At 34.4% G+C, this 11,575-nt stretch overlaps 1 protein-coding gene across 1 annotated transcript; it reads left to right on the top strand.

Moving 5' to 3' along the window:
- Positions 1-10,113: 10,113 nt before the first annotated feature.
- On the top strand, positions 10,114-11,301 carry LOC149178371 (oil body-associated protein 2A-like). Its single transcript, XM_089422064.1, has 5 exons — positions 10,114-10,373; positions 10,485-10,622; positions 10,756-10,840; positions 11,112-11,163; positions 11,255-11,301. Exons 1-5 carry the CDS (start codon positions 10,141-10,143, stop codon positions 11,299-11,301), a joined length of 555 nt encoding a protein of 184 aa, XP_089278190.1. The 5' UTR covers positions 10,114-10,140.
- The last annotated feature ends 274 nt before the right edge of the window (positions 11,302-11,575 follow it).

An 11,575-nucleotide genomic window follows, 5' to 3' on the forward strand; every position in this document is an offset into this window, starting at 1 on the left:
CAATGTCTTTCACAAGATTTTTTCCTAAACCTAGAAAAAATCCTAACGATGATTGAAATATCTAATCTATTTGTGGTTAGGTAGATAAGAACTCACACAAGTTGTTTGTACTTGGTTGCATCCTCAAATTCATTCTCTTCTTTTAATGTGAGCTTCAAATTATGTTCCATTGGAGTAGAGAGAGGGTTACACTCAAAAATGCCAAACTTATTCAACAATTCTCCAATGTACTTCTTTTGTGAGATGAGTATATACTTTGGATTTGAGTCACTTTAGTGCCCAAGTAATAGAGGATGTGTCCCAAATATATCATCTCAAAGCCTTTCTTGGCCTCTTTATTTATGGATGCAATATAGCTTTCATTGTTCCCTATTATCAATAGATAATCAACGTACACTATAAGATATACAATAGTTTTATCAACTTTCTTAACAAATAGAGTTTCATGATCAAGATTAAAGTGATTGAAATTCAATTTCAAAATACGCTCAATTAGCTTTTCATACCAAGCTCATGGTGCGTGTTTTAGGTCTTATAAGGATTTAATGATCTTTTACATATTTTATGTTCTTGTCCATTTACAACAAACCTTGTAGTTGAGACATGAAGACATTATCTATCAAGTATTCATTCAAGAAAGCATATTTTATACCCATTTGATGAAATTTCCATCCATTATGTGTTTCCAAGACAAATAGAGTACAAATGGTAGACCATTTTGTTATAGGGGGAAGTCTCCTCATAACTAATACCTTTTTTCTAAGCAAATCATTTTGCCACAAGCCTCACTTTGTGCTTGTCAATTGAGCCATCTAATTTGTACTTATTATTGAAGAACCACTTGTGGCCAATTGTTTCTGTTATGAATGGATGACCCAACAACTTCCATGTCCCATTCTCGATGAAAGCATCATACTCCTTCTGCATGGCTTCTTTCCACTCGTCATTAGAAACATCTTCTTGAACAATTGGTTTAAATTTAGTATATAAATTCAATTCACAATTATATGAAACATCCATATCATATATATCATCTAAAACTAAATTATCTACATCACATCCATCATTCCTAATTAAACCTTTGGTTCTTGTTCTCACCTCATCAGGATGAACACTTCCAAGTGTTTTTATGAGCCACTTTGGTGGACCATTTTGATATGGTCCCAATTTCTCTAATGATTGAGATGGTGTTGCATCAAGGTTCAACTTCTCAATCCTCTTTATCATGTCATTGTCGATTCCTCAAAATTACCATTATTTCACATCATATTCCTTGACTTTTAATCATTTTCCACTTACATGTAACCTTGTTTTAAGACCATTTTGATGTTTATATGTGGGATTAGGCACCATATTTTCCAATGCTTTTATTTTAGTATTTAAAATGAGTTTATGCTTAAATATTAGAAAAATAATATGTTTTCACTTATTTTTGAAAGATGGATGAGTTTGGTGATGAATATAGGTATATTTAGAGACTCCAATGATGCATAATTTCACCATTGAGCCTCAAATTCGAATTTCATCTTCAACCATTGAACATTTGTCATGGATTTAGATTATCATCAACAATATTAGATGTGGAAAGAATATTAGACCATAGACAAGATTAGTTTGATTAGTTTTGAATTATTAGTAAAGACCTTATGGTTGCTTATTAGTTGATTTTTAGTTTTGACTTATTAGTAAATGGTTGTAATTGCAAGAGAAATTTGTGGATTTGAGTAATTATTGTTTATCATGTTCTTGGAGAAAACTTTTGTATAATTGAGTGTCTTCTCAATTTCAACGGGAGGAATCTTGGAGCATATGTCTAGATTATGATGGAATAGAAAAAGAGGTTTTGGTATTTCTCTTCACATATTTTGTTATTCTTTAGTTCCATTAATATTTTTTTAATACAAAGGAAATGTTGTTATGAGGATTTATATAATCAAGTAGCTATTTTGTATGCTCTCTTTGCAACGCAAATAAATTAGGAGGGCCCCAATACCTATTTTGTGTTACAACTCATTTCTTTAATCTAGATATATTAGTTTAAATCGATAGATTTAACCTTCTATATTTGCTTCAAAGATCTTTGAATTTATATTATTTGAACTATTGAATTCCTTTAAAGTTAATTACAAAAGAGTAAACGCCCTGTAAAAATTAGGTATTGAAGGTTGAAGAAATAAATTTCTTCGCAAGGTATCACAAAACCGTTTGAATGCATGTGAGAAAAACAAAGAACTGTGATCAGTGCCCTTAAAGTGCTCTTGTAAACATAATCCCAGTGATCAAATAAACCTCCATAGAATTTTAATTTAGTTATTGTTGGATTTTATCCTTTAATTGAAAAATTGAGGATTCCCTACAGAAGTTAGATACTAAAGTCTCAAGAATGAAAGTGCCTCTCAATGTACCAAGAACTATTTGAATGGATTTCAGTCAAAAAAAGGACTATGAATGATGCCCATAAAGTTATCTCATAAACATAATCCCGGTGATCTAATAAACCTCTTTAGTATTTTAATTTTTGTCTGGTGGAATTTTATTACAAGTGTGTTTCTTGGAACATTAAATTGTAAAGTTCTTTCACAACATAGAAATCATTCATGACATGATCCAGCACATACAATGTTTGCATCTCACAAGCTTATGTACCCAGATTGATAATAACATGTAACATGCTTTATACATATAAATTTACTAACAATCATCCAATTGAACTTCTTTTTTTGATCAAGTGGTAAGAACTTCTTCATGAGGGGTAGATGGTGCTTCAAAAGGAGATTCTAGAGATAGATGTAAGATAGGGACCCCCCCATAAAGATATATAATATCATCATCAAATTTGCAATATGTCTTTACATGGGAAAATATATCTAAATGATCAAGTTATTGCTCAACAATTTTTTCATTCATAGAGGATTTAAGAAAAACCATATCTCTAGAGAGGTTTAAATTCTTGTTTACCTCATTGTAAAGATGATATGCCTTTGTGGTATTTAAGCATCCCAAGAAGATTCACATCTGACTCCCTTCATCATGCTTGTTTCTTTTCTCCTTAGGAATCAAGGAATAGAAAGTGGAACCAAAGACCCTGAGATGCCTTAATGAAGGAAACTAACCCTACCACATTTCTTATGAAGTATTGTTTCCAAGAGCATGAGATCAACACACGTTTTTCACATTTATTACACATAGAGTAGCATCAAGCAAAAACATAAACTTCACTTTCTTGAAAAATAATATTGAACACGCCATAAAGTGTCCTATTAATTATATCTTCTACAAAATTATGTTGATGATTGTGAGGAACATGTGTTTGATGCTTGATCCTTGTTGGAGAAGATATATTCCAAACTCATTTATAGTGTATTCACCTCCATTATCAGTATGAACATTAGAATTATGAGTTTGAGCTTAATTTTCAATCCATAGATGAACATTTTTGAATGATTCACATGCTTGAGATTTATCTTCCAACAAATAAACCTAACACATAATGTTGTAGCCCTCAACAAAAGTTATGATATACCTATTTTGAAAATAAGATGGAACATGCATAGGGTGACACAAATCAAGGTGTATCAATTATAGTTTTCTATATTCTCTCAAAGTTCAATCATGAAATGGTTATTTGTTATGTTTTCCAAGGATATGAACCTCACATTGCTTCAAATTCCTTGAATTATAGGAAAACAAAAAACACCATTCTTTTTCAAAAAATGAAGGCTGTCATAATTAATGTGTTAAAATATAGAATGCCATAAAAGACTAGATGAAAATTTACCATTTTCATAGTGATAGAGGCATGTATAATTATATCCATGAGAAAATTTCCCATTCAACTTCAACAATCTTGTATCCTCCATTCCCATCATAAGCACCATGTTTTCAAAAGCATTATTTATTTTAAAATTTTCCATAAAATTTGAATGGAGTGGTGTTCCTATTGAATGTGTACAAGAGTGAGCAAGTTCCTTCGTATGTCTGGAAGGTTTATCACATCACTGAAAAGAATTCTAGGAATGTGAACAATTTAAGCATGATTGTGCTAATTTTCGAAGGATTGAGACTTGATTTATTTGCAAAATAAACTATACCATCTATATTGTCATTGAAATATCCAAAGAGGCCTCTTTGGAAGGTTATGTGACACGTTCCACCTATGCCAAGAAGTCATGCATCTTTCCAAGAACCAAATGAAGTGTAAAATAAGACTTCATTAACTCCAATATTGTAATGGGAAATGATATAATGAGTATATTTTTGAATTGTTGATGTAGGGTCTGTTAGAGTCGGTCCGGTCATCCCTCCATCAGAGATCAAAAATCTTTTTGCATTTCATGTTTAGGTGTCCCATCGCTTTCGATCAGTTGCATTTCGTTAGGAGCATGCCATAAATCTGATGGAAGGGCTTTTGTCATTCATCCCCCTCATGCTTTGCACTGTTGGCTCAGGTCTGTCCATCAAAATCGAATTTTAAAAGTCATTTGCAGTCCTGTTGCAGTTTCTAGGTCATAACAATCATTTTAGTCATTAGGTCTAGGGTTAGTCAATTTGGTCTTTGACAAAGTCTAATAAAGCCAGCAGGCCAGAGGGAGGTCCTTGATAAGTTGTTATTTCAAAAGATTCTTATCGTCATATGGATGGATTATGACTTCTCTTCAAAACTCTGTTTTGAAGATAAGTCGACATTTCGTTTTTTGTAATAATTTTTCAAAATTTTCAGTTCTTGAATTCTCCAGGCGTAGCCCTGGTCTCCTTTGCCAAATTCCATGTCAGCTATCCCTGCAAATTTTTTTCAAGAAATTCATCATTTCAACCAAAAATCAAGGAGGAAACAAAAAGGTCAGAGTTCTATTAATTGTGAAAAAGTGTCAATTGCAAAACATTACAAAATGGGTTTTGGAGAAACAAAAATCAAATTGATGTCTATATAAAGGTTTTTCCATGAAGATGAAAGTCATTTTGCATGCCAAGGTTGGAGAAAAGGATTTCAAGGCGAATTTGTGAGAGCAGTGCGTGTTTTGGAGAGAACTGGCTTGCAGCTAACGGCGCAGCGCATATAACAGGCAACGCGACGCACTTGAAGCACGCGACGCACTGGGGATTTCCGCCTAGTGTAAATTTGAACAGGCGCAATGCACATAGAGAGCGCGACGCATATAGCCTCAAGCCCGAAAATTGCTGGAAACTTCACCAAATTGCTCATACTTTGCCTAGATTTTCCAGGTAGGCTTGCTATCTTGCTATTGCATCAAATTTTATGATAAGAGACGGTGGTTTATGGGTGATAGTGGTTGCAACAAAAATTTTCAAAACCTACTTCTAAAGATCCTCAAGCCAATTGCAGCCAGGGTTTAAAACTCATTGTTTTGCCACCAACATTTTGTCTCCCTCCCATTGTTCCCTTATTTTCACTAATCCATAATTCCCTATCACCTAAATTCATTACTCCCTTCTCCTACATATTCTATCCCAAATCCTCTAACCTCACACCTCAAAACCTATACAACTAATCCCAAACCCTAAACCCTATTCCCATACATCAATCCCTCAAATCCTCTCCCATATTCCCCTATTAAATTTCTCCCAATAATCCCCATTCCTCAATATTGTTTCCCCTTCCTAACAATCCCTAACAGTCCCTGTTGCATTTGTTTTTCCATTGGCGGCAGAAATTGAAATACAACACCAAAAAGAGCAGTTCAAGTATAGTTCATACACAACAGTCATCTTGTCTTCAAGGTTTTTTGTATAGCAGTCATGGCATCTGAACATTCATCAGACTATGAGGTGGAAACCCAAAGTGACTCTCCCTTGGAAGAACAGGCACCCCGGAGGTCTCATAAAAGTGGCAGGCATGTTAGGGAATAACCGACCACCCTTATAGAATTACCGACCACCCTTACAGAATTGTAGGCCTGCTCTCTTGCTATGCAGTGTTTTCAGCATCAATCATGCTATGAGTTTTGTCAAAAGGTGGCTAGTGTCCAATTTCATCATGAGTTGGCTCGTCTTTTTGTGCTGCACTTGCATGGAGATCAAGCTATCTTGGCTGGTGTCACCTTCACACTTACACCAGAATCTGTCTCATTAGCAACCGGTATACCGAACATTGGGGAACCATGGCACAAGAAACAAAAGATTGATCGGCAGCATTATGATCCATACATTAAAACCAGTTGCTTGAGGCAGCTCAAGAGAGTGTTCCCGTTCCGATATCTGAAAGATGAATATGCTCCACTAATGAGATTGATCATGAAATATTTCAGCTGTGAGGGATGGTTCTCTCGTCTTTATGCTTATCACATCAGGTTGCTCATGCATTTCACCAGGGTACGGATGATGAACATTCCGTATTTCATTTGCCAGAACATTGAGAGGATGACCACCTTTATACAACATAAAACCCCTCAACAGCAACTTAACAATGTATATCATTTTTCTCTTATTAAGATTTTGGTGGTTCATCAGCTTGGATTGCAGGGCATCACTTGGGATGATTTCATCTCTCGTGACTTCTTCAGAGCTTCACAGGGAGTATCAGAGGTTAAGCATGAGGGTGAACCTTCTCATCAGTATGAGCGCCATGAGACTGCTAGTGTGTCGGTTTTTATCACATATCAGAGAGGCACTAGACATTTGTTTGCAGTGGCAAAGCGAGTGTTATCTCCACCCAGGGTGGAAGGGGCCTCGCTTCCTCCATCAGCATCATAGGTACAGGACAAAGGCAAGGAGCCAATGCAAGATTAGGGTCCTTCAGGTGAGCCATCAGGTGAACGAGAGACTGAGTTCTTTCTCCTTCATGATGATGATACAGATACGGGTCCACAAAGCGCCAAACTCATGCATATGGGACTAGCCACATTCACACTTTCAATAAGACTCTAAAACTATAACCCTAGTTGAGGTTTGTAGGAGTGAAATCTTACCCTTAGTTGGCTATTGAGTTATTTTAAATATCAAGTCACCAGGAGGAGTAAGGTTTCCATTTTATTCTATGGTATTTTGTTATATAGTCATGTAGAGCAACTAGAAGTGGGAAGTTAGAGAGTAGAACAAAGGGGGTTAAATTTTTGCAGTAGCTTATAGGCCATAGGTCTAACTCCATATGGAGTACCTCTTCCTTTGTACTTGCATATTTCCACAATAAAGAAAATAGAGCAAAGAAACCCCACCTTCTCGCTGTGTTTTCTTCCGTTAAGATTTTTTAGGAAATTTCATGTTTATTTTGGATGGTGTGTCTTTCTTTCTATTCCATATTTCTTGTATTTTAACTAATTTATTCATTTAAGCATGAAAATGGTAAATAAAGAACTTGATATCTAAAGGGAATTAAACATTCATAGTAAAGATTTCAATATTTTATCAGATTTACTGTGACTAACTATTACGATGGAATAACCATGATAGCGTACAAATCGCATTAGATGCTAGAAATGTGCTATATTCGAATGCCCAATACATGTGCATGTTTAAAGAAAAAATATCATATGTGTAGTCCAGCTTTATTTTTCTTTAAATTAATGGATTTGTATCACCTCCCAATGCAATTAAGGTTATCAAAGAATTTGTTTATAACCAAATGAAAACATATTAGTTCTTCTTTTAAGGTGCTTGAGTTATATAGAATTTTATTAAATTAATACAAAACAAACATTGATAATTAAGATTACCATAAATTTGCATTAACAAATTTAGAAATATCTTTCTATTATAAAACCCATTTTATTAATATTTATTATTAAAAATAAATTAATTGACATTAATTTAACTAATTTTAAATTATATAATTAGTTTTTAAAATTCTTCTTATTATTTTAATTATAAATCTAAAAAAAACCACGGTTAAAGCGTTAAAATAGAAATACACTCCACTTGAAGGGGTTTCTCTTTCTTCTCCTGTTGCACGTGACTATGCTTTAACCATTGTCAAAGGCCTATACAATTTCGAGAAGCCTAATTTAAGAATTAAAAATTATCTCCAAAATTTTATTAATTATTAATTAATCTTTAATTAAAATATATATGATTAATTGGGTAATCAATATGTTTGTTTCTCTTTTCCTTGAACACATTCTATAAATATTTTGAGTAATTAATGTGTTTATTTCTATTTTTTTAAACACACTCTATAAATATTTTAACTAAGATTTAGTATTTTTAGGACATAAAGAAACAAGTTAATGATTCAAGAGGCATCTCCTAAGAATGCTTACTTATTATAAACTACCAGTTACTAATTCAATTTTCTTGGAGTAACATGATCATTGATTGGAGGTCCATTCCATTTATAACTATCTAGACCATATGGAATGGCGAAACGGGACGATCTTCAAATCCAAAAGAGAATCCCCTTCAGTGGTCTTTGAATCTATCCTTTGCCTATACAATGCGCTTGGAATGCCTCACCAATCCAAAGTCAGAAAAGGAAGGTGTCCACAGATTCCTGAACCCACAAATATTCCACGTGCATATTTCGACGGAGCTGCTCAACATGGTACATGCGCCTGCAGAGTATTCATTATTCCAGAAGCTGGTCAAGCTTTCGAGATTCATTGGAATGGAGGTGCCGGATCCAACAACAAAGCAGAAGCTATGGCCCTCGCTGGTCTTCTATATCTTTGTGACTTTCTTGACATACAAAAGATTCAAATTTTTGGAGATTCGAAAGTCATCATCGATCATGTACAGTCAAAACATTCCATAAAAAACATCAATCTTTCTGGTTGGCTGAACAGGATAGAGGATTTATGGAGCTACAGGAGGGACTACTCAATTGCTCACATCACCAGGGACAAAAACGGGAGGGCAGATGCTCTATCAAAAATGGGCCTATCTATTCCACAAGGCACCTGGAGGATGCAGATAATGGTGGACAACATCTCTCATCAGATCCAGGACTTACACATTCCGGGTACTTAAATTTCAATATTTTGATGACTATCTGGTATGTCTCTGTTTCCCAATATATTGACTTCTTTTTTGAAAAACTTCCATATAATTTTGTCTCATAGGACCGATTTCGACCCTATTGAATGTTCATAGTAGAAAACTCTCCATATGATCTATATGTTGCAGAATAGAAAATAGCTTATTTTTGTATCTTTTCTCATATGGGACTTTGAACCATTTCTTTCAACCATATTTGATGGTTCCTATAGAAATATTGCTATACATTTTTCCTATGATGAATATAATACAAATATATAGCCTTTTTTCGCGCTGAAAAAAAAAAAAAAAAAAAGAAAAAAGATGAAGAAGAAGAAGTGATGTTTTAACCTGCATTCCCATATAGTAACCAATAATAACTATTCCATTGCTAATTTAACAACTAAATCATAATAATTTTTCCTATTATTATAATAATAACAAAAACATTTATAACAAAATCCAAAATAAATACGATTAAAAAAACTTTTACAATTATATACAATAATTCATTCCATTCAGTGAAAACATGAGAAGTAAAGTGAATCTACAATCATTTATGTGTTAAACTTGGTTTACATCCTTGTTTATTCTAATTAAACAAAGCATTCTTATTAATGAATTCATTAGATTAAATTTTTCTAATCACATATATGTTTTCAATTTAAGTGAAGACCGCACTAATTGTTATGCAACTTTTCCTTCTTCTTGGCCTCTTATTAGTCCCTGCCTTTAGCAGGACTATAACAATCGATTGATCGTTGACCCTGCATTAATTCATCTTTTGACCAATTTTTTTTTCCGCCTATACGTATTTTAACCAAAGTTTAATGCTGACAATGTCATTCACTGAAATTTTAACCAAAGTTTTTCTTTGAAAAATATTCTACCTCTTATTACGGCCTTCACGTGGCCCGATACGGAAATATTGTGGTAACTTTTTTATATACAAAGTTTTCTGGCACCCTGCATTTTAATTACAAAGTTTGTTTATATCCAAAAAAATTATGTTGCACTTCATTTTATATCCAAAGTTCGGGCAGCAGTGATTTTTTCGTGCCTTCATTTTATCCAAAGTCCAGTTGGGGCCACTTTTTATTAAGATGAAACCACGTGTTGGGTTAGCAAAGTTAGAGAGGAAGCCAAGTGTTTCATGCATGTCACGTAGCTGTGGCTGAGCTTTCAAGCTAAATTGACTCTGGCAGCCTACCTTCTATGCTTGTTCCTTATTGTGTTCTTCTATTCCTTGTCTCTGTAATTGAATTTTCAGCTGAGGAAGATATTAGTGTGTGTTTATCCATCAACATGACATCGAGCGAGAGACCACCTTCTGGTTACATAGCTTCAACCCCAGAAGATGTGCCAGGGAAGCCACGCACCGTGGGATCCCACCTGATAGATGCAGGTGCCCAGATGCTTCAGAGCTTCACCCCTGTGAAGCAGTTTCAACAGGTATTTGATTTCTTGATCTTTCTTCTTTTAATTTCCTGAAGTGTTATCATATTGAATTACTAGAACAGAACCATGATCTAGATTAACGCAATTTGTGCAATTTGTGTACAACATGTGTGCACTTGGGCAATATATGGACACGATATGACCAGACAGATTGAAACACACCATTATGTGGCCAGGGTGAATGAGGATTTCTTGCAGTGTGTTGTGTATGATTCAGATGCCAGCGATGCACGTCTCATAGGAAAGTTGGGGAAAGCCCATGTTTTTTTTCCTGAAGTTTTAGTTGCAGTTGATCCTCATGTTAGTAATGATAACATCTTGAATTTAAGCTATGGATGTTAAATTTGGGCACAAATGTTTGTTGGGTTTTTCAGGTGTGGAGTATATCATATCAGAGCGTTTGTTTGAGGCTCTCCCTGAAGAAGAGCAGAAGCTTTGGCATTCTCACTGTTACGAGGTATGTGTCACTATATCATTAGATGAATTTCTTGTGGCTCCATTTTGTGTATCTGAATATGTGATGGTGTGTAGCATGGCACCAAAAAATACAAACTAGCATCAATTTATTTTAATCTTTAAATCTAATGCGCCAAGAACTCCTGCATCTAGAGGAATCTGAAAATGCATGTTAAAATGGTACTATGTTGTGGCTCAGGAATCTGAAGTTGTGTGTTGAAATGGTTCTATATTCTAAAACTGTGTTAAAATGGTTCTGTGTTGTGGCTCAGGAATCTGAAACTATGTTGAAAATTGAAATGGTTCTATGGTGTGGCCCTATACGTTAGGATTTTGGGTATGGTGCCTCCAAAAATTGATACCTTTGGGTGCATAACAGATTTAGCAGACCTGAGGTTTGTCTCTGTATTACCAGATTTGGCAGATTTTCCCTCTGTTTCTGTATTAATAGATTTGGGGTGAGGTTTAGATTTAAGATGGATCATTATTTATCTATAATCATAGATATAATCTATGAAGCACCCATAGGGCCGAAAATTTTACTAAATGCGGTTAATCACCTAGAGGGATTAAAAAATAATAAATTTAGGCTTTTAATTACTCATTTGGATGTACAAATCCCTTACATCCCAAAAATAAATCCGTTTATTTAACGCCCTTTGCAACTTTGTTAAACATTAACAATACCTTCTCCAGTAATTTGAACCTTGTACCTTTTATTACAAATTTAGGATTT

The sequence above is a fragment of the Pinus tabuliformis genome, chromosome 4_1 (assembly GCF_031772625.1).
Source record: "Pinus tabuliformis cultivar Carrire ecotype Pingquan chromosome 4_1, CPIR1, whole genome shotgun sequence".
In the NCBI taxonomy this organism is placed as follows: Eukaryota; Viridiplantae; Streptophyta; class Pinopsida; order Pinales; family Pinaceae; genus Pinus; species Pinus tabuliformis.

What these genes read in the sequence shown, in the direction of transcription:
- LOC149178371 (XM_089422064.1), top strand. Translation starts at nt 10,141, where the DNA reads ATGCTTGTTCCTTATTGTGTTCTTCTATTCCTTGTCTCTGTAATTGAA. An exon ending in ACCCCTGTGAAGCAGTTTCA is followed by an intron (nt 10,374 to 10,484) that starts ACAGGTATTTGA and finishes TGCAATTTGTGT; the next exon opens with ACAACATGTGTGCACTTGGG. An exon ending in GCCAGCGATGCACGTCTCAT is followed by an intron (nt 10,623 to 10,755) that starts AGGAAAGTTGGG and finishes GTTGGGTTTTTC; the next exon opens with AGGTGTGGAGTATATCATAT.